This window comes from Ostrea edulis, chromosome 2 (genome assembly GCF_947568905.1).
Source record: "Ostrea edulis chromosome 2, xbOstEdul1.1, whole genome shotgun sequence".
In the NCBI taxonomy this organism is placed as follows: domain Eukaryota; kingdom Metazoa; phylum Mollusca; class Bivalvia; order Ostreida; family Ostreidae; genus Ostrea; species Ostrea edulis.
The window spans coordinates 22677742-22700295 of NC_079165.1; the positions used below are offsets into that span (position 1 = coordinate 22677742).

At 35.3% G+C, this 22554-nt stretch overlaps 4 protein-coding genes across 6 annotated transcripts; 1 reads left to right on the plus strand and 3 right to left on the minus strand.

The window, feature by feature from the left end:
• Positions 1 to 3953: 3953 nt before the first annotated feature.
• LOC125680698 (uncharacterized) lies at positions 3954 to 6960 on the plus strand. 3 transcript variants are annotated; one of them, XM_048920419.2, is made up of 4 exons: positions 3954 to 4310; positions 4584 to 4636; positions 4778 to 4800; positions 5805 to 6960. In XM_048920419.2, exon 4 carries the CDS (start codon positions 5974 to 5976, stop codon positions 6562 to 6564), a length of 591 nt encoding a protein of 196 aa, XP_048776376.2. In that variant the 5' UTR covers positions 3954 to 4310; positions 4584 to 4636; positions 4778 to 4800; positions 5805 to 5973; the 3' UTR covers positions 6565 to 6960. The 3 variants fall into 3 exon arrangements, with proteins under 3 accessions (XP_048776376.2, XP_048776377.2, XP_048776378.2); XM_048920420.2 differs by lacking the exon at positions 4584 to 4636; XM_048920421.2 differs by lacking the exons at positions 4584 to 4636; positions 4778 to 4800.
• A 482-nt stretch (positions 6961 to 7442) lies between these two features.
• Positions 7443 to 8439, minus strand: LOC125680700 (uncharacterized). Its single transcript, XM_048920422.2, has one exon. It carries the CDS (start codon positions 8145 to 8147, stop codon positions 7659 to 7661), a length of 489 nt encoding a protein of 162 aa, XP_048776379.2. The 5' UTR covers positions 8148 to 8439; the 3' UTR covers positions 7443 to 7658.
• Positions 8440 to 10371: 1932 nt separating this feature from the next.
• Positions 10372 to 11226, minus strand: LOC125679524 (uncharacterized). The gene has a single exon (XM_048918802.2). It carries the CDS (start codon positions 11038 to 11040, stop codon positions 10552 to 10554), a length of 489 nt encoding a protein of 162 aa, XP_048774759.1. The 5' UTR covers positions 11041 to 11226; the 3' UTR covers positions 10372 to 10551.
• Positions 11227 to 18234: 7008 nt separating this feature from the next.
• On the minus strand, positions 18235 to 21644 carry LOC125681921 (uncharacterized). Its single transcript, XM_048922198.2, has one exon. The coding sequence runs from the start codon at positions 21067 to 21069 to the stop codon at positions 20578 to 20580; it is 492 nt and encodes a 163-aa protein (XP_048778155.2). The 5' UTR covers positions 21070 to 21644; the 3' UTR covers positions 18235 to 20577.
• Between the last annotated feature and the right edge of the window lie 910 nt (positions 21645 to 22554).

The window sequence follows — 22554 nt, forward strand, 5'->3', positions numbered from 1 at the left end:
AATGGTAATGTAGCCCTCTCCAGAAAACAGAATCGGAGAGGGCTACATTATTGCAACAACCCGTAACATGCACCCTCTCCATTGACGCAGGAGGTCATATGAACAAACTTGAATCTGCAATGTATATGAAGATGATTACATACTAATTTCACACTTTGCACTCTCTTAGTTCTTGAGAAGATAATCTAAAATAAACCACAACTCTAGGGTCATAAGAAGGCAAATGTCGTATTTTTATCGCTCTAGATTTTAAGGAGGACAATGCACATCCGGGTTTTCCGTATACTACTTGGATGTAAAGAGATTCCATATCTACCATGTCACAAGGATTGTGAAAACAATGAAACGCTAAAAAACATGAACTGATTTGTTTCAAATTTTTCTCAAATTACAAAATGTCGCAGAGCATGAGGAATTGATAAGGAGAGAGAATTCAAGTAAAATTAGCCTTCGGAAGCAAAATAAAAAGGGGGTACTGAAAAGAAGGCATGGGTCTGCGAACTGTTTTGACCCACCCCAACGCACCCGGCCGCAAGCCGAAAACGCCTGGCTATTTGTCGGACTAAGATGTCTTACAGTCAGTTTTCGGTTATTTAAATTACGCATCATGACTCGGTGGGGGCTCAGAGACCTCTCAGTCTACTGCATGATATTTCTTTTTGCCTGCCTAAGCGGTCGTGTATCGACAGTTGCCAAAACTGTATAACGGTGGCCAGGGACCCCTCGGAAGCTCCGATAACCCAATGGCCCGGGACCCCTCGGAAGCTCCTGGTGTTACATGGTGTGGACTGAAGCTGCGTGATATAATTTCTATTGTAGGCGCATACACTGGTCTACCTGTTTGAACAATTTTGCAATGCACAACACGATTAGATAAATTTAGTTGTCAATCTGATTTTGAAACTCAAGCACCTTGGTTTTGACTAAACTAACTAGTAATGTACTTTACATTGTATATACGTCATTGTAATAAAATACTTTCTCTCCTCTCTCGACGAGAAAAGTCCACCCTCCCAAATCTTACGCATATGAAAAATCATGAATACAAAATATAACCTCATCTCCCATAACACATATTAGTGACCCTTAACTTCTTGTCAAGTACAAACAAATATTTTGCTTCACTAAATTTTGGTCGTTCATTATCGCTGGTTGGAGAAAGAGGGGCCTCGTTCCCTTGTTGTCATGCATATTTTACCTGACTTAGCCTCGAGATCACTTCTGTAACCTCACGGGGCGATATCGCGAAGACAAATTGATACGAACGTCCTCTTCATAAGCCTGCGAGGACGGTCCGCCACTACATAGCTATGGCACAGCTATGCCAAATATAAACAATAGATAATTATGTACTTCAAAATGGTGGCGGTCGTTAACGTTTCGGAGTTAACTGAACAAGACACATGAGACTTCTGTCAACATCGACTGTCACCGCGTGGCACGAGGCTCCGATAATAAGATGAGCGAACTCTCCATGTTGTAAGCGGCCTAACGGGTTCATGTCGACTGAAGTTGGATGGGAAAGCAAATAACGCTACATCTTGTACACCCTCCACTCGGATTCAATACACACATCCCCGGTGCCATTCTTTGTCATTACTTACAATTGAAATGGAAAGGAAGCCCCGTTTCTTTCTGAATGTGGATGTTCCACCATCTAAAGAAAACCATGTACATACATTAATTGATTTTGAACAATACTTGATAAAAGGAGGAAAGCAGGGTCATACGTAAATCTAGACTTACTAAATACTGAAGACTAACTGTAGACAAACAAACGTAAATCTAGACTTACTGAAGACTTACTATATATAGAAATACGTAAATCTAGACTTACTGAAGACTAATTATAGACAGAAATACGTAAATCTAGACTTACTGAAGACTTACTATAGATAGACATACGTAAATCTAGACTTACTGAAGACTTACTATAGATAGAAATACGTAAATCTAGACTTATTGAAAACAAACTGTAGACAGACATACGTAAATTTAGACTTACAGAAGACTTCCTATAGATAGACATACGTAAATCTAGACTTACTGAAAACTAACTGTAGACAGACATACGTAAATCTAGACTTACTGAAGACTAATTATAGACAGACATACGTAATCTAGACTTACTGAAGACTTAGTATAGATAGAAATACGTAAATCTAGACTTACTGAAAACTAACTGTAGACAGACATACGTAAATCTAGACTTACTGAAGACTAATTATAGACAGACATACGTAATCTAGACTTACTGAAGACTTAGTATAGATAGAAATACGTAAATCTAGACTTACTGAAAACTAATTATAGATAGACATACGTAAATCTAGACTTACTAAAGACTAACTGTAGACAGTCATACGTAAATCTAGACTTACTGAAAACTAATAATAGATAAACATACGTAAATCTAGACTTACTAAAGACTAACTGTAGACAGTCATACGTAAATCTAGACTTACTGAAAACTAATAATAGATAAACATACGTAAATCTAGACTTACTAAAGACTAACTGTAGACAGTCATACGTAAATCTAGACTTACTAAAGACTAACTGTAGACAGTCATACGTAAATCTAGACTTACTGAAAACTAACTGTAGACAGACATACGTAAATCTAGACTTACTGAAGACTAATTATAGACAGACATACGTAATCTAGACTTACTGAAGACTTAGTATAGATAGAAATACGTAAATCTAGACTTACTGAAAACTAACTGTAGACAGACATACGTAAATCTAGACTTACTGAAGACTAATTATAGACAGACATACGTAATCTAGACTTACTGAAGACTTAGTATAGATAGAAATACGTAAATCTAGACTTACTGAAAACTAATTATAGATAGACATACGTAAATCTAGACTTACTAAAGACTAACTGTAGACAGTCATACGTAAATCTAGACTTACTGAAAACTAATTATAGATAAACATACGTAAATCTAGACTTACTAAAGACTAACTGTAGACAGTCATACGTAAATCTAGACTTACTAAAGACTAACTGTAGACAGTCATACGTAAATCTAGACTTACTGAAAACTAACTGTAGACAGACATACGTAAATCTAGACTTACTGAAGACTAATTATAGACAGTCATACGTAAATCTAGACTTACTGAAGACTTAGTATAGATAAAAATACGTAAATCTAGACTTACTGAAGACTAATTATAGACAGTCATACGTAAATCTAGACTTACTGAAGACTTAGTATAGATAAAAATACGTAAATCTAGACTTACTGAAGACTAATTATAGACAGAAATACGTAAATCTAGACTTACTGAAGACTTAGTATAGATAGAAATACGTAAATCTAGACTTACTGAAGACTAAGTATAGACAGAAATACGTAAATCTAGACTTACTGAAGACTAATTATAGACAGACACACGTAAATGTAGACTAATGCTTTACGAAAGAACTTATCGCTACAGTAAAAAATTGTTAATACATAATGTATTACAAAATAATCGGTATTAATGTAACTACCTGTTTGTCACATAATGCATTACAAAATAATCGTTATTAATGTAACTACCTGTTTGTCACATAATGTATTACAAAATAATCATGTTGGTCTGGGTGTTTTGTTAATTGTAAATTATGTAAAGATTGTATTAAGCGTTGATACAACATGTCAGTAAAGTAAAATATCATGTTTAGAAAGACAACACTTCTTTTCTGATTTCATTGTCATTAATCAATATAACAATATGAGAATTTTATTTAATCTCGATTTTTTTTTTTACAAAAACAATAACGTAAGCCTTGTAGAGCTTTTTACTCTTATATTCAACCTAAAGATAAGAATAATCGTAGACTAATCGTAGATTTCAGGTTAAAACTTTGATGCTGTACATTATATAATTACTTTAATAATGTCTTTATGTCTTCTTTTTTATTTATTTACTATTTAAAAATCATTAACGACTCTCCACAAAAAGAAAGATAACTCAGCAGAGTTTGTTTGCTATTTCTTTTTGCAGTTGCTTCCCATTTTGTAGTTAAAGCCTGTTATGTTACGTGTGACTAACTCTAAATATTCGGCGGCACAGAACAATACAAGGTGGAAATTGACACTTAGTGAGATATTGCAATATTGTTAAAACCATTGTTAATCAACTTCATCGTCTAAGTACTAACACTATAGAATTTCAAACGCACTTTCTTTTTAAGCAAACGAATGATTATAAACTGCAATACATATGGAACCCTTATACAGTCTGCATAAAGAGTGTGAATTCTGTCGAAAGGGCTCTTGAAATTGTTGGGAAATTGCGTAATTTAAGTAAGTACCCCCTAGTCAATAGGCTGGTAACATCAATAACATACTTAATCAATTTAGACTTAACTCGATTTGGCGGTGAATAAAATCCGACAGTTTTATATACACCCAATACGGAACAGTTGTAATGAAAATGCGAACGTGGACGTGCCGCGTTTACAATTTATCGAATTAATCACATTATTTTCTTATTTGAGTAAGGTTCGTCTTTAATATTAAGAATATTTTCAAAAGAGGCAAGCTCTTTAAGCTTATATAATGATTTATCAAACATAGAGAAAGACCCACAGGAGTTTAGGAATATTGCTCTCCATCAACAGATCCTTGAGGTTTGTTAGTTCAAAACAAATCCTGTTCTTTTTTTAAAAAAAATATCTAATTTTGAATGTTTTGGATTATTGGTGAAGAAACATCAATTTGGATCACACTTACAATCTAAATTTGTACTAATTTCCGTCGTTCATTTTCAGCTTTGGATACTACTTTTTCTGAGGTATAGTACATCTTTACATGTAAAACATCTACTTATTCGAGTGGGTGTAGTTATTGACGAATGAGACGTATCATTGTAGTATCTATTTCATCCGAGGTAAAATTCTACAACAATTGTTCAATTTCCATTTTAAATATATCATAAGCTAGTTAAGGATGAATATAGATTAACGAAATCAGAACAAAATAGCAATAGAGTCATCATCACAGATCAATGAAGAGAGAGAGAGAGAGAGAGAGAGAGAGAGAGAGAGAGAGAGAGAGAGAGAATGCGTTAGTAGACACCCCCAGACTCTGTAGGGATAAAATATTGCTAATTAATGCAACAAATTAACATTGACGGAATGATATGATATTTTGTATAAATAACAATTATGCCGCGGGGTATGTGTAAAAATATTCAGATTTGCGTCCCTTTGTATTCTTCACATGGTTTCCGGAGATGTTGAAACCATGTTTTCTGTATATGTCTATAAATGTTTATCAGGCAGCTAAAGAAATATCTCTATCAGTGAAAGTCTTGTACTTTTAACGATGCAAAAACACAAAGAAAAACGGATTATATTTAAAATTTTCAACAATTGGGGGTAGTTCGATGTAAACAGCAGAAATGACAAAGGGCCTATTGAATTTGTTTGCACAGGATTCAATCTTTCGGAATTGGAATTTTTATGAGTCCCATTAAGGAGGATTATATAGGGACTCGTAGCTTCCGTGTCGCATGTCTATCTTAAATCGTCATAATGAACGAATCGTAGTATTTGTTTTAAATACAAAAGGTTTTGTTTCCATATTTGTAAACACATTTCGACATTATCGCTAGTATCTAATGTGGGGGTGGTAAAAAAAAATATAAAACGGTAGAAACAGGTAAAAGCGTTAAAGAGGCTGTAAATCCTTTAAATTGATTGGATTTAAAATAAAAAAGGAATTTATTGCGGCTGACAAGGCCCTATTTATAATTCAGTATATACAATGTCATTAGGATTTATCCTCTACTTTCAGATCCGCCGAGAAATAAAAATTTCAATCTGATGATTGCCTGAGGAATAACACGGACTGTGATGGACTGATGATTGCCTGAGGAATAACACGGACTGTGATGGAGGTGTTTGCATGTAGTGTTGGAATTAATTAATGACGTTTAATTAGTGGTGGTTAAATCAGTGACGTCATGTTGGGTGATGAACCCGATGAGCAGTGTGAATTAGTGACAGAGTGGCTGGAAGGCTTCAGTCTTTCCCATGATTCTCTGTACGAACTGAAAGTCGTGCTGGAGAAACGCCAGTTGAATGATATTTCCACCGCTATGTCAACCGAGGCCAAGCTGGTAATAAATCAGCTCAAAGAAGAGAGTAAATATCCGGTGGCAGAACAACATCTGAAGGACGAGGCTGAGGACAAACAACATAAGTCAAAGCACCGGAAGTCAAGTCGAAAATCTTCAAAGAGCGGGAAAGCGAAAAGGTTCTCCGATACCTTCACCAAAAATTTGTCATTTCGTTTGGAGGGTGACATCACGGAACCCTCTCGATCTGAACACGATCTCATGAGACGGTCCCTCACCGGAGATCACATAGAGGTTACTATGGAGACGGTAGAAATAGTGGATTCTCAGACGTCTCTGAAGGAGGACGACACGGATGAGATCGCCATAGAAGAAATGACAAAACTGAACTCAATCGACAAGTGCATGGTGTGGATGGAAGTCAACGACAGTGAGGAAACTCCGTCAATGACGTCAAAGGAACAAGAAATCACATGACAACGTCTTCCTAAAAATATGTTTTTGCTCACACCGATAATTACGGAATTATGTGAAATAAGTATTTCGTGATAACTGAATTTTCGTGGATTTCTTGATAACTTTGTACGCTTGAATTTTTGTCATTAGTTAAACATATATATAGCTCCACTAAACAAATTAATTCCACGAATCTGCTTCATTATTTACAAATTAAACTCACGGAAATTGACTGTATCACAGTCTATGAAATCATACATTAGACACTCAAAAGAAAATGACAGTTTTGAATGTATTGAGTTTTGTTTACATCTATATTCTATGCACTAAAGGAACACTACACACTGATTACTTTATCATTACACCATCAACTTTGTTCTGTTTCCACTTTTGAATAAAGAATATTTGAAACAGTCATCTACATTTTATTTGATTTAAGTGAATATATTAAAAAAGCGACTGAAAAGCTAACCGTTTCAGTATTGTAAAAATTTTCATTGGTCTAAATTAAAAACAGATTTATCTTTATTTCCAAAAGATGGACCGACTGACGACTCATATTGAACATGATTTGCATCATGAACAGATATATATGTATACTGCATACGAATGAAATGGCTGAATGGTTACAGTACTACTTGCATCCATTTGTTTGAAGCCATAAGAGACGGACTGTATTTACCTGCGATGGGGATCTGTTATCGTTAGTGACTATAGATGTCCGTTTCAGATTTCTCACAGTGACGTCATCGTTCCTCGGACGTGATGGATAGACTGTGGACATTTTACCCACAGTCCAGTATATATACTGTATTCTGTGTTTTGAATTACATTGGGTAATCATATTGGCGTACACATGTAGGTAGAAAAATGAGTTAAAAAAGACAAAAACAACGTGATTGTTTGTAAACATCAGATATATATTTTTAACAAGTAAAAAATATTGTATAAAACAACTGTGAACATGATAATGCTAAAACAAATGACATTGCCCACACAAAATGTCCGTCTTTTATCTACATACATATACTGAACTGAGCACCATATAACAGAAAAAGTGTCCTCCATACAAAGTCGATGATTTCTATAAAAAAAAAAATCCAATATTACCGTCTCTAAAAGTCAAACTCTTTAAACATGGCGGACTCTTCTTTGTCCTTCCTCCTGCAACATCTTTCTCTGTAGTGGGTATGGTGACCCCAGCGCCAAAAACGGCGGTTCTTCTCAAAAGCAGTCTTTTCGTCCGCCCAGAATTCCAAGGCCGGTTTTCCTGTTTCTTGAAATTTTTCCCAACGGCCCTGCATTTCCTGCACATACGTTTTACCGAAAATAAGTGTCGTCTGTTCTACGGCAGCGTTCTTATCGGGGGACATGGCCTCTTTACCGCGTTCAGTTTTCATGTCGTGCCTCCTTGAAAAGTCTTGATTTATTTTATTCACTTCCTCGTACCGTGCTTCCCAAATATCTTTTGGAGAAGAACCTTTTTCGATCATTTTTTCCCATTCATCCGTAAAGACTGGTTTGTTTTTCCAGTTCCTTCTTTGTCCCATCCAGGAATTACCCATCGCAGGGTGACCGCCGCTAAATGAAGAAAATCCCCACATTTTTTCTTTTTTTTACTGTAACACAAAATTCAGAGTTAATTTATCGCTTGTCTTTAAAATCGATGTCTTTTCTTCGATTTGTTTTTGGTTTAACTGTGACCTGGGATGGCGGCTGTTTCCTTTATATACAGGTAAAAAGTAAACACGACATACTGACATTTGCATGTGGTATTACATCAGACGTCTGATGAAACATTGCGTAGTCCGACATAGTCATAGCGATAGAGTGGATTTGCAATCTTGCAGTGTTATTGAATAGACACTCTAACTTTTAGATTTCGATACTATTGAAGATAAATTTTTACCTCAAAATTTAATCTTTTACACACGAATGCATATTAAACACAGATTGTTAAGGAAAGCGAGATAACTCTGAAACACTACCTTGCTTTTGCCCTGCTTTTTGCATGTATTGATTTTGAAAGCCTTTCATATCGCTCTTCCACCACCTTGACACCAGTAGAACTACATCTGTTTACCTGCTTATAGTCGCTGAAAAACTCCATTGTTCAATAAAATTTATCAATTAACATGGGCGGATCTAAGGGGTTCAGTGTAGGGTTGTGGGAAGGCTGGGAGTCTAGCAATCTGATTAAAATCAGATCCTCGATCCGCTCCTCTTTTTTTCCCTCTTGTCGCTACACCTCGTGTAGCGACAAGAGAAAAAAAAAGAGGAGCGGATCGAGGATCTGATTTTAATCAAATTGGGAGTCTAGGGACCGGTTTTGGACTATCTAGTGGGTCCAGGGCAAAGCCTCGGAAGCTTCCGTGTAAATTTGTTGTATTTTGATAACGAAATTGTCTAGTTGTATGTCTACTTGTTAAAGATTTATGTAATTCACAATTATGTATTGTTTTTAATTTCATATAAGGAATTCGATGGAGAAAAAGACTGTTTTTTGCTAAAACTGTTGAAAGGGGGCGGGATATTTCATATTATTTTATCTAAGCAATTGATATTTTTCAAAGGTTGTTTCACAAAAAGAATCAAATATAACCCCCACCCCCCAAAATTTATAAAAAGACCAATATATATATATATATATATATATATATATATATATAAATAATAAATAAAAACCAACAAAAAACTCAAAATCCCCCCCCCCCAAACAAAAACCAACTAACCAAACACACAAACAAAACCCCAGAACATTGAGGTGAAAATGCGTTTGATCTATAAAACAAGATCTTTCTCTTCCTTTAAAAAAAAAACCTATCTCCAGAATTTTTTAATGTTGAAACTGCTTTTAGCTACAGTACCTGACCATAATACAGTACGCAAAATGGCCGCCGTAAAATAAATTCTACACACATTCCTGGTGTTTTGGTTGTGTTTTTTCCACCAAATTAAAATGTATTCTATCTTACTATAGGACAACCCTATATTACTGTAACCCAGTAACAACTTCACGACAAATTTTCTGAGACACTAGCCACACTGGCAAGTGAATAAGCCCGATGTCTTTATGAAAATTTTACTAGCCCGAAAATAAAATAAAATAAACATAAAAGGCATGGTTTATCGGGATGAATTCAAAACACATACATTGAAAAGCACTAATCAGACTAAAATACCAACAACAAAAAAGGTCATTGTAGATTTCAAATATCTCTCTCTTTCTCTATCTATCTACAGTTCAAATATAACAATAAAATATTATATGCGCGTTTTCCTTTTATGAAGATTGACATCCATTTCCACAGTATCAGTACTCGTTCCTACAAAGTCGGACCAATTTATTTTTCCTTACAATGCTTAGTGAGGCATAGGACCTTCCTCACTTCGCCAACATCTCTACATGTTTGAGCCAAATAATATTTTTGATAGCACTTACGTCTTTAGAAATATGTAACTGCATGCTAAGCATCAAATGGTCACGATCAGCGTAATTGAGTCTAGGCTTCTGTACGGATCTCAACATATCGTTACCAAATTGGAGAGCGGGCAGGGTCACATATAGAAAATGTAAATATAAATTTATTTACCATATGCGAATGCCAAAATATTTTTTATATGTGATCACTGGGTTACAGATTGGAGATTAGAATTCAGACTGACAGTACAGGAAAAGACACAGATATAGCATTTAAGTTACGGACATCCTTTATTTTGGTTTTCTTGTCAGTTACGGACATAGGTTTTTTTTTTTTACACGTCCTTCTTCGCCCCGTTTTCAGTACGGTATATTTCTTCATTTAGGGATTAAAGAATGAAACAAAATACTGCAGTGTATTTTTATTTCTATATCTAACTACACATCAATGAAAACATAAAGCACGAGAGAATAATCCGTTGATTACAAAATCATCGATAATAATTTTCAGCTGAGTTAGCGTCATCCATCTTGGGGTGTCCGTAAATCACATTGACCCCAGTTCCATCCCTCTATGCACTTAATAGCTAATATTTAATTCTTTTTTCATCAAACTCACTGAACATGGCTGATTTTTCGCTTTCCTTACAACATCCGCTGTTCTTTGACGATTTCTTCCCCATGCACCGCCACCACCAGTGTTCTCTCTCGAACTTTGACCTTTCCCCACGCCAGAATTCTGCAGGGCTCCCTCCAATGTCCTGGAACTTTTCCCATCTGCTCTGCATGCCCTGCACGTAACTTTTCCCGAAAATTAGAAGCACCTGCTCAATGGCTGTCAATAAACTGGGCGTCATTGAATCTTTTGGTCCGCTCTCGGACTTACACTCAAACTTCCGGAAAAAGTCGGAGTTTATTTTGTTCACTTCATCATAACGAGTCTCCCAGATTTCCTTCGGGGACACGCCTTTCTCGATCATCTTGTCCCATTCGTCAGTGAAGAGCAGGCCACAAGATTTTTTTTTACCGTCAGCCATAGATTTGCTCTTCTTATCGTTGCAAGACGTTGTCCACATGATGGGTGCAATTCAGACTTTTCTTTTACCACACTCAGGAATGTGTTTTCAAAATAGTTTGATTTCTCTATGCACAAACTGGGTCGAATTTGTGTATATATATGAATTATCACGTGTACGTGGCTTTCCGATAAATGATGAAATGTCTCCCCGTCTGTTACAGGTGTTAGTGTGTATTTTTATGAACAATAGAACAAACTCATGACTATGAGTGGAATTTCAGAAATTGGAAAAACCAAATAACACAGATCTGTCTATTCAAAGCGAGATAACTCGAAGTCATAGCGATTTCGAAATCAGGCAATTGGATAGTATGTTTAATTGTACATGGATTTTTGAAATGGTATTCGAATTCTAAACATTTGAATCTAGGGCCTACATGTACATGTATCAGTAGAGGTAGTTTCGCACGTATCGTACAGGACGGCTGGAAATGTGCTACACAGCTGAAGCTACACGTTAAAAGATTATTCCACTGAATAATTTTTTTTAAAAAAGTTTCGTCGAGTCACATCTGAATAGAAAACAATAAGATCCTAATGGTCGCTATATGATGCTACAGCACGGAAACAGATACGGGTTTTCGGATCATTTACCGTTGTTTAATATTCTAAATCTGATCTTAGTTTTGTTGTGATCGAACACGGTAATGACGTCAAATCATTCTCAGATTAGCATGATAACTGATAGATATTCAATATAAGCGACAGTCACGGGGACATTTCTCAAACGGTGACAGACTGACATAAGTAGAGCCCGGGGAAGAGGAGGGGTGTGTGACGTCATAGTGCGGGGGTAAGGGGTCAAACATGAGCCGCCAGGAAAATATCCACGCAGGAAAAAATTAGTGTCAACTCAGCATAAAACGCGAAAAAATCTGTCAACTACTGGTGCGTGGGATTATGTCAGGAAAAGTGCTGAAATCAATTGGGCGCGGATCTTAGAGAACAGTTCATTGTCGCATCGACTTGATAGTGATTTTAACCGCGTATCGGGACGACGAAGTAAACTTGACTCCACAGGTATATATTTAAAAAAAAGCTTACCGTCTTTAGCAACAGCTTTTAAGAGTGAATTTGAATGATCTCTTAGTTTTGATTATCAAAATGTGCTGAAATGGAAACCCTTACAAAAGCAGTATTCTGAGTCCCATTGTATAAGATTTTCTTCACTAGTATGACCTTGAAATGAATGGTAAAAAACCGGGGCTCCCTAACCCCTCCTAGGCACCTGATTTAAAGGAGTTATGAGATTGATCATTGTTCGTTATCCCCACCTTTCATTAGCACCTATTCAAACCTCTATATTAAAGCTGTATGACCCGATGTTCATGTATTATTTTTGTACACAATTACTTTAAAGCAGATTAATTATTTTATAAAGTTATTAACTTCTCCTTAATTACATGCTTGAAAACATCTGCATGTAAAAGAAAACAGTGAAAATATTATTTAGAAAGTAAATATAGTGTGGTACATATATATTATGCAGTGTTAGACGTCTATAAATAGATCCACGCGCTTCAGGGGAATCCCAACATGATGTATTACCTCATACGCAACTGTCTAGTTTTAAGGCTGAAAGAGCGTAAAACAACGAATTACTAAGAGGTATTTGATATTTTTATTTCTATTATACTTACGGCACGGTACTGTTGTAACAAAATACACAGCTTTACACAGATAAGACCACCGATGATCTGAAAGTTTGAACAGGTCACGTGACTGTCACTTGAAATGGCAGAGTGACGCGGTTATTTGTAAACATCGATTTAAAATCAAATAATTTTGGTTAAAACAGATGAAATAATGTATGATATGTCATACAGCCTCATAACTACATACGTGCGATGATTTAATAGCGTTTTTACGAGATGGAAAAAAATATTGTAATTCGGACCATACAGCTTTAAAACAAAGAAAATGAGATTTCCAGTGTGTTTAATGAAATATAATTTTTTAAAGACTAGAAACAAAGCAAACAGGTTTTTGAATTGGTCAAATTTTCATACAAAATAATTCTTGCACAAGTAGTACAACTGTATTAGAAATGAACCTGGATAAAAACCTGTAAATACTGGATAGAAACCTGTAAATACTGGATAAACCTGTAAATACTGGATAAACCTGTAAATACTGTAATAGTTTGGCCACATATTATATCATAACGTACCGGTATATGAAGTTTGATGGAAAGATGAATAATTGTTATTAAAATGTGAACAATTGCAAATAATAAAATAAAATTTGTCCTAAAAGAATAGAATAATTTAACCACAGAAATCTGAAAAAAATGCAAAAGCTTGAAGTTAACCTGATACAAATAGTTTACCTAAATCGTAGACTTGCTCAAGTCTCTATGTTGTTTTTATTACTTTATCATTTCATCCAAATTTTACTGTGTTTCAGAAATCTAAATCTCTGGTCTCTACCATACTTAAATGCCACCGAACATATCAAAGTTTTGGGCATTATTAAAGCTGACATGAATTGATAAATAGGTACACATTTCTCATCGAGTGAACTTCATTTTTTGGACAGTTTTTATTATTCTTATGCAAGTCTTAGCATTACATCACTACAAAACTGTTTATAGTGATTAGTCCCACCAAATAGAAAATTCTTAAAACACAAAGAAACAAAACAAAGAACAACGAGTGTTTCTGTTTTTATGCCAATTTTTTTTTTAATGATAATAATAAAAGAAGATGATTTCTATGAATAATGATAAATGCCTTGTAATAGTTGTGTGTCAATTTCATTAATTGCAACATATCTCCCTTGGGTAAAACGGCATTTTAACCAATGGAAATTAAGAAAATTTTCACATCATGCATTTTCTACCAATCATAGCAAAGAGGAAGTGCACAGTCCGAAGACTGTAAATCACTTCAACTCTGTATACCGTTTTCCAAGGAAGACAGTAATGATAATGGTGTCCGCCATGTTTCTCTGTGTTCAGCTGTTAAAAAGCAACTCTCCCAAAAAGGAGACATATGTCCCCCGCCGGAGGACGTCCAGTGCTACGTCATGGGGACTTTTGGCGGGACTTAAGTGTGAAATGAGTGGTGGGGCCCCGTATCTGCACTACCTACAAAGCACTCGCCGCGGCCTCGTTCTGGCTCTGTAGTTGCTGACATGCACTCAATAAAAGCAACATACGTTGACCAAATGACATTTTTCTATGGTTGTTATATACTGCATTGTTGTGTAGCTATTGTTATTGTTATATATAGCTTGATGTTGGTGTATCGTTATTTTTGTTTATTGTTTATAAAGATGGCACCAGCCGATGATGCAGCTCCAAATTTCAAAATGGTCTCAGTTTCAAATCCAAAATGATCGCAGCTTCAAATCACAAAAGCCCCGGTCTGATCCCAAATCACAATTACCCTTGTTACAACCCCGGTCCCAAATTCCGATGATCCTGGCCCCATACCTAATTCTACATCCAGATGGTCTAGCCTAAAATCCACTCTTAAATCACAATGACACCAGCCTCAATATTCCTGGCCCCAAATCCAAATGGTCCAAACCTTAGTCTCAAATCCTAATGTTTCTGTCCCAGTTGCAAACCCAATGACCCTAACCCAAATCCCAATTTACTGAGTCACCAAAGGCAGAATCTGGTCCATCGAATTATCTGTCGGAATGTAGATTATATCACCAGTGTCTCACTGACGTTGATTTGTTTAAAAGTGTGTGGATAATAGTAATCAAAGAAGAAAAAAAAGAAAAAAAGAAAGAACCGGGAGTGAAAATTATGCAACGCCCCTTATTCTGGACGAGGACAAATTTATCTGTATCCGTTATGTGAAAAGAATTCCGGTAGTTTCCGACAATTTGAAAAGTGATAACCCGCGCTTAATCACGTGCTATAATCTAAGACGGTGGGGGCAGTTACGTTTTGTTTCCATTCGACATGGATTCGGTTGATTAGAAAATCGATCGACGATTTGTTAATTAAGAAACGCGCGGCATGTTCACAGCAGGTGGTTTTAATTATCTAATGCATACTCAGACCGATGTTTTTTAATCATTTTCCTGTTGCACTGCGGTGTCGTACTTTCATTCACAGGAAGAGTGTAGGCATGTTACATATGCAATGGTATTAATTATATGGTTCAAATTAACGTGAGAAATTAATTGACTTGTTTGCGGCTTACATTGCATGCTATCGAAGTCATCAGTTCCATTCACATGCCCACAGATATGAAAATCCATTCTTGCCTTAGGAAAATACCAGGTCGATCAGAGTAGTGCAGGAGGACGTAAAAGAACGAAGTTAGTTTGGTATCGTATTTGGCCCCCTGAATTATTAAAAAATGAAGTACATGTTGAATCAAACTTCTACATTGCAAAATACTGACGGAGATACACTTGTCTCAAAAATAAAACGAAACTTTGAAAATGTGTCACATTTCTACTACATTGACGTTGCCAAAATACGTACGGAACACAAATTTCCGGAAAATTTCATAAAATTTAACCACTTTTAAAGATATTTGAATAGGTCCGCATAATATCACCACTTTAAAATTTTCACACATAAAACATTTATGTGCATGCATTTCACATAAAAAAAAATTACGATGGTGATATTGTGCGGACCATACTGATTTCTTATTTTACGTTCATATTTTTAGCGTTTTTACAGCATGGAAATACACGTCATGTTTATGGATGTTGTTATATATGTGTTGTTACATAAGTTTACCTATATTTTGATTACAAAAGAAAATACTCGTCTAACACCGCATCAAATGATAAAATTCCTAACATCAATTTAAAGGGGCAATGTCACGATACGATATTTACATGTCTTCCCTTGTGTTGTGTATTATATTCTTACTTCCGTCCCTGTAACTAAGCGACATGTACACTAGTTGGGAATACTTTGATATCAATGTTACCGGGTGATAACTCCAACAAGCATACCGGTCACAAGGTTTATTTATCACAATCGATCAGAATAACATCATTCACAGATCATCCAAATGTTATCCGATAAATATCATCCAAAAGATTCTACAACAAGTAATAACAAATATTAAACATGCACTCATTACATATGACACGACGTAAAATCACGGACAGACATGACAAAGAAATAATTCCATATTAAATTCCATTAATCACATAAATAGAATTGTCTTTTCTTCATCAGATCACATCATTGATATAAAATCATAATTAATCAAATTTACTTAATATTCTGCATTTAAACTAAGAACCTGTCCAGAACATATAATGGCAAGACAAACATATCAAACACCACCTAAACAATACATAACACACTCTTACCAAATATGTGGTATTAGAATCCGGATGGATCTATAGTAATGTGTAGATCTGGTGTATATCTATCAATTAATACAAATATATATATTACTCAGATTTCTGAAGCAATACACTCATTATGAAAAAAATAGAAATAAAATAATCATACTACTCTTACTCTCACTCACTCTATGCATAAAATCCTTAACATAATTAGTAACTGACCTGATTAGTAGATTGTAGTCTGTATGTCCAAAGTTTTCAACTAAAGTATGACACAACTGCCCAATTCAATTTCTAAATTCAAACTGAATCTTACACTGACCAAGAACTGCCAAGCGACCAATAATTAAGAAACGAACCGATGAACCACGAAAAACAATCCATAACCAACCTAAACTATAGCTGGCCATAAGGGAAATACTCAAATATTAAAAGTTGTTTAATACCAACTATGGAAGCCTGTTTGTGTATTTGTAACCGTTCTTGAATATGAATTTCACAAGATGGTTGTAGGGTAGTGAGTTCATTTATTTCATCAATCATACGGAGTAAAACATATACGAGATGAGATGTGATGACCCGGTTTATGGAACCGAGTTAGCCCCTTATACAGTGTTGGCTCAAAACTGGGCTTTATATATACTGACAGGTAAAGGTGTTGTATAGAACAATCCAAGTACTTTTAGATTTATAAAATGTAGTCACACCTATGTAAGACAAACTATTCTTCTCCTGGTCTAGCAACTCACTAACTACTCACTTTGAAAAAAAAAGAATACCTGCAAGCACCCTGAAATTCCCGCCAGGGTCTACCATTGGCCAAAATACAAATAACCAGCCAATAGAAATTTAAACCCAGTACATTACCTATTAAAATGTACATACTTTCACCTAGGCTATTCAATACCTGAGACCTGGACTTAACCATTATAAGAAATAGGGGTGTTTAGGTTTATTTAAACACATACACACAAAACTGTAGTTAGTAGCGCTGCGCATGAATGAATGCAAGCATGAATGAATGAATGAGAATCTGGATTAAATCAAAGTATAATGTAAAATAATAAAACAAAAGTCCAACTATCACATATTTATTGCACATACTAAGCTGATATTATTTATCGTAAAATTAAAAACACTGAACACATGTAGTAATATAAATTAAACATTTTATTATTCCAGACGGGTAAGGATGCTCTACCACATCAATCACTGGGTGTAACATGAAAACCCCTCTCATTGAATAATGAAACCATGATAATGTGTTATATCAGGCGCTCTTTACCCCCCTTTATGTGCTACCAGTGGGTCTGGCGTACAACATACACACTGTCTGAGATTGTAACTTAGTGGTTATAATTGTTCTGTTGTACAACATACACACTGTCTGAGGTCGTAATTTATTAGTGGTCATAATTGTTTGAGAAAGACTGACATAAGTATTTACTGTGGATATAAAATATAACCAATGAGTTTAGGGGATAAAATAACTCATTTTTCTCTAGCCAGATAAGCTAGTATTGAGAAATTTTCTACAAGACAGTAGCCTCAGGGAGTTGGGTTAGTGAATTTTAATAAATACTCGCCATTACATTCTACATGTATATAAATTAACCAGTCATCTTTCTTCAACATCGAGGTTTTATCGAATCCCCTCGATATGCATATTCTATAACTTAAATATTTTCAAACTGGACACGTCCAACTGAAACCTAAACTTAAATCCGCCAGTGTTTTATCTATAACTTGATACATATCATCAGTGTAATTTACCATTGTAATGTAGAACGTTATATTTTCAATTTTACGTTGATAATTAAATCAAGTGTAGAAAATATCTTATCCGTGAGATGATTTTTTTATACATACATTTATTTCATACATATTACAATGCCATGGAAAATCATAATAATTCTTTTTATACATACATTTATTTCATACATATTACAATGCCATGGAAAATCATAATAATCTAAGTATCAAAAGTTGTGAACAGGAAGAGCGAAATGTGATTGGAATCAATATCAATCATTATTAATTTCATGTCAAACATATATCACAGCATTAAACACCGCCTGATTCTTAACGTCATACTGTAGAGGCAGTTACAGTGAAAACGAGAGTGAACGTAAAACTCCCACAATGCATTCAACATCAAAGATACCAAAGAAAATGACGGAAAACGCCCACAAATACATACATTCTACAAAGCAATATTGATATACAAAATGAAAAACAAGACAGTATTCATTACATAAAAATATAGAAAAATACCCCTGAGTAATTTTTAAAAATCAAAATCAAAATAATATATATCATTAATAACATAAATAAAATCAAGATAATACATGTATATATAATGTAAAATATATACTCATCTAATACAATGAAGAAAACCAGAAACACTTATTACGTATTTTATTCTAGAATACTTATGATTTTTAATTATAAGTTCATAACAGTGACTGATTATCATATTTTTAATCATAAAAATGGTTATTGAATTTAAAATAATGTACGGAATATATAAACTATGCGATATCTGCATTTAAAATTACAAATTTGATACAAATTCATGCAACAAAAATATTTTTGTATGAAACACATGTATATGTTTGTAACTATTTTTGTTCAATATTTTTAATTGGAACGATATGGATGTCTTATTCACTGTATAAAACACACAAATGACCGTACAGAAATCAACATTTATTAATCCTCAGCATTATACGTAGAAAATCGCAGAGACATCTACATTGAAAAATACCCAAATGTAAATGCAAATTACAAATGGCCGCATAGAAATCGACATTGATAAAATACTAAACATTGAAAATATACAAATGATGATACAGAAATACCCAGCAATATAAAATACGTAAATAATCGAATAAAAATCTACACTTATAAATACCAAACATTAAAAATATACAAATGATCATACAGATATACCCAATATTATAAAATACCTACATCTACAATCATAAATACTCCGAACCGTGCCGTTACTGTGTGTATCATAAAAATAAATACCAAGCTATAATGCTGTTATGGTGTGTTCATAAATAGCCGGCGTTATGGTGTGTTCATAAATAGCCGGTGTTATGCTGTGTTCATAAATAGCCGGCGTTATGGTGTGTTCATAAATAGCCGGTGTTATGCTGTGTTCATAAATAGCCAGCGTTATGGTGTGTTCATAAATAGCCGGTGTTATGCTGTGTTCATAAATAGCCAGTGTTATGTTGTGTTCATGAATAGCCGGCGTTATGCTGTTCTGGTGTTTGGTGCTTTCTGAGACAGTCGACCAGCGGTCAGAGGGATTTATGCTGTTCTACACTGTATGTTAACATACCAGGAAATGTCTAGTTATAGAAGCATAGTACATTACCATCACTGCACATGGATTTTGTGTGGACATTGAATATACATATAGATTTGCATAGATAAATGTAAACATCAGTGAGATGGTAAAAATGAAATAAAAATAATTATTAGATCGATGAAAAATTGTCATGAGGTGTAAGGTTATTCAGTGAAATCAAGAGGGGGGGGGGGGGGGGGGTGTCATGTCTCAGGCTTGAAATTTTGCGAGGTAAATTTCAATGTACATTTTACACTATGACGTATAAATGAATCCCATGATATATAACAAGATTTCTTGTGAAAGATACCTACTATATGTTCACTACAAATGCATACAGTTTTCTCTAAAACATACAATTTAATTCGAAAGCTATTTACAATCTGTTAAAGAATTCACAAGCTCCGTTACATCAAAGAGAATAAATGCTCTCAGTTTCAAAATTCATTCACTGAATGCCCTCAGAATTAATAATACACTGTACGAGAACTGGTTTCATTAAATCTCTTCAATATGCTACAATTTTTGAAATTTGAATGTAAAGGGGGGAGGGGGTCCTTACAAATGAAACTTTCGCTGTTTTGGCAGTTTTGGAAACATTACTGTAAATACATTGCTCATTAGAGGATCTCGATAACATTGTATTTCTGTGTCTATATAATGATCGGGATTATTGTGATATACGTATGTAGAGTAATACACATTTATTGAAAATCCTCTGTACTATACACGATATGCTCTGAACAATTCAATGCTCTCTCTCTCTCTCTCTCTATATATATATATACCTGGTACAGTTCATATTTAACAATGTATTATTTGCATGCATGTTTTCCTTGTAGAAATTCCTTCGTTAAGGAATGACATTAATGTGCACGTTTTCACTCTGTACACTTAATCTTTAAGAATTTCTTCATCAAACTCACTGAACATGGCCGATTCATCGTTTTCCTTACGACGTCCGCTGTTCTTCGACGATTTCTTCCCCCACCGCCACCACCAGTGCTTCTTCTCGAACTTAGACCTTTCCTCACGCCAAAATTCCGCAGGGTTCCCTCCAAAGTCCTGGGACTTCTCCCATCTGCTTTGCATGTCCTGCACGTAACTTTTCCCGAAAACTAGAAGCACCTGCTCAATGGCTGCCGATAAACTGGGCGTCATTGAATCTTTTGGTCCGCTCTCGGACTTCCACTCAAACTTCCGGGAAAAGTCGGAGTTTATTTTGTTCACTTCATCATAACGAGTCTCCCAGATTTCCTTCGGGGACACATCTTTCTCGATCATCTTGTCCCATTCGTCGGTAAAGAACAGACCACAAGTATTTTTCTTACCGTCAGCCATATATTTGTTCTTCTTATCGTTGCAAAACGCTGATAATCTCCACATGATGGGTGCAATTCAGACTTTTATTTTACCACACTCCTGTGCTTTCAAAATCGTTTGATTCTTCTACACAAACTAGGTCGAATTTGTTTATTTATAAATTAACACGTGTACGTGGCCTTCCGGTAAATGATGAAACACGTCTCCTCAGTTACAGGTGCAGGTGTTAGTGTGTAATTTTATGGACAAAAGAACAAACTCATGAATATGACAGGAATTGAAGGAAATTATGACAAAATCATCAGAAATTGGAAAAACCAAGTACTGTGGTAACAGAGGTCTGTCTATTCAAAGCGGGATAACTCCACGTTATAGCGATTTCGAAATATTTCAGATCGTGTCCGTGTTTGATAACAACAAAATCGGTTACGGGTTTGGAATTGGATGTTTGATTGTACAATCAAATTGGAATTCTATAAACCCTGAATCTACTCGTACATGTATCTGTAGAGATGCATTGTAGTTTTGCATGTATAGCACCGGACCAGCTGAGATATATTGATATTAATTACCATGATTGTGCTAGACAGTGAAAGCTGCATGTTAAAAGATTATTTCACAATATAAATTGAAAAAAAAAAAAATCTGTCCGAGTTACATCCGAATAGGAAACAATCAGATCCGAATGGTCGCTATCCGATGCGAGAGTACGAAAACAGATTAGGGTTTTTGATGTTTTTTAATAGTCTACAGCTGATCTTCGTTTTGTTGTGATCAAACACGACAATGTCGTCAAATCTATTTATAATCATGAGTTATTGCATCATTGTCTACCAAATAAATATATTAGACTAGCATGACATGGATATTCAGTATTATCGACGGTGAACCATTATCGACACTCAGTCATGGAGACTTATTTCTCAGAGTGTGACAGACTGACACACGTAGGGCCCGGGGAAGAGGAGGAGGGGTGTGTGACGTCACAGTGCGAGGGTGAGGAGTTAAACTCCATGATCTTACAATTCATTTGCTCCTACATGAACCGCCAGGAAAATATCCACGCAGGGAAATTAGTGTCAACTCTGCATAAAACTCGAGAAAATCTGTCAACTAATGGTGTGTGGGATTATGTCAGGAAAAGTGCTGAGATCAATTGGGCGCGGATCTTGGAGAACAGTTCATTGTCGCATCGACTTGATAGTGATTTTAACCGCGTATGGGGACGACGAAGTGAAGTTGATTCAATGACAATGGTGTCAGCCATGTTTCTTTATGCTCAGCTGTTATACAGCAACTCACCCAAAGAGGAGACATATGTCCCCCGCGGAAGGACGTCCAGTGCTACGTCATGGGGACTTTTGGCAGGACTTAGACGTCGAATGAGAGGTGGGACCCCGTATCTGCACTACCTACAAAGCACTCGCCGTGGCCTCGTTCTGGCTCTGTAGTTGCTGACATGTACTCAATAAAAGCAACATACGTTTTTCTATGGTTGTTATATACTGCATTGTTGTGTAGCTATTGTTATTGTTATATATAGCTTGA

Coding starts and splice junctions, on each gene's coding strand:
- LOC125679524 (XM_048918802.2), bottom strand. CDS start 11,040: ATGTGGACAACGTCTTGCAACGATAAGAAGAGCAAATCTATGGCTGAC.
- LOC125680698 (XM_048920419.2), top strand. CDS start 5,974: ATGTTGGGTGATGAACCCGATGAGCAGTGTGAATTAGTGACAGAGTGG.
- LOC125680700 (XM_048920422.2), bottom strand. CDS start 8,147: ATGTGGGGATTTTCTTCATTTAGCGGCGGTCACCCTGCGATGGGTAAT.
- LOC125681921 (XM_048922198.2), bottom strand. CDS start 21,069: ATGTGGAGATTATCAGCGTTTTGCAACGATAAGAAGAACAAATATATG.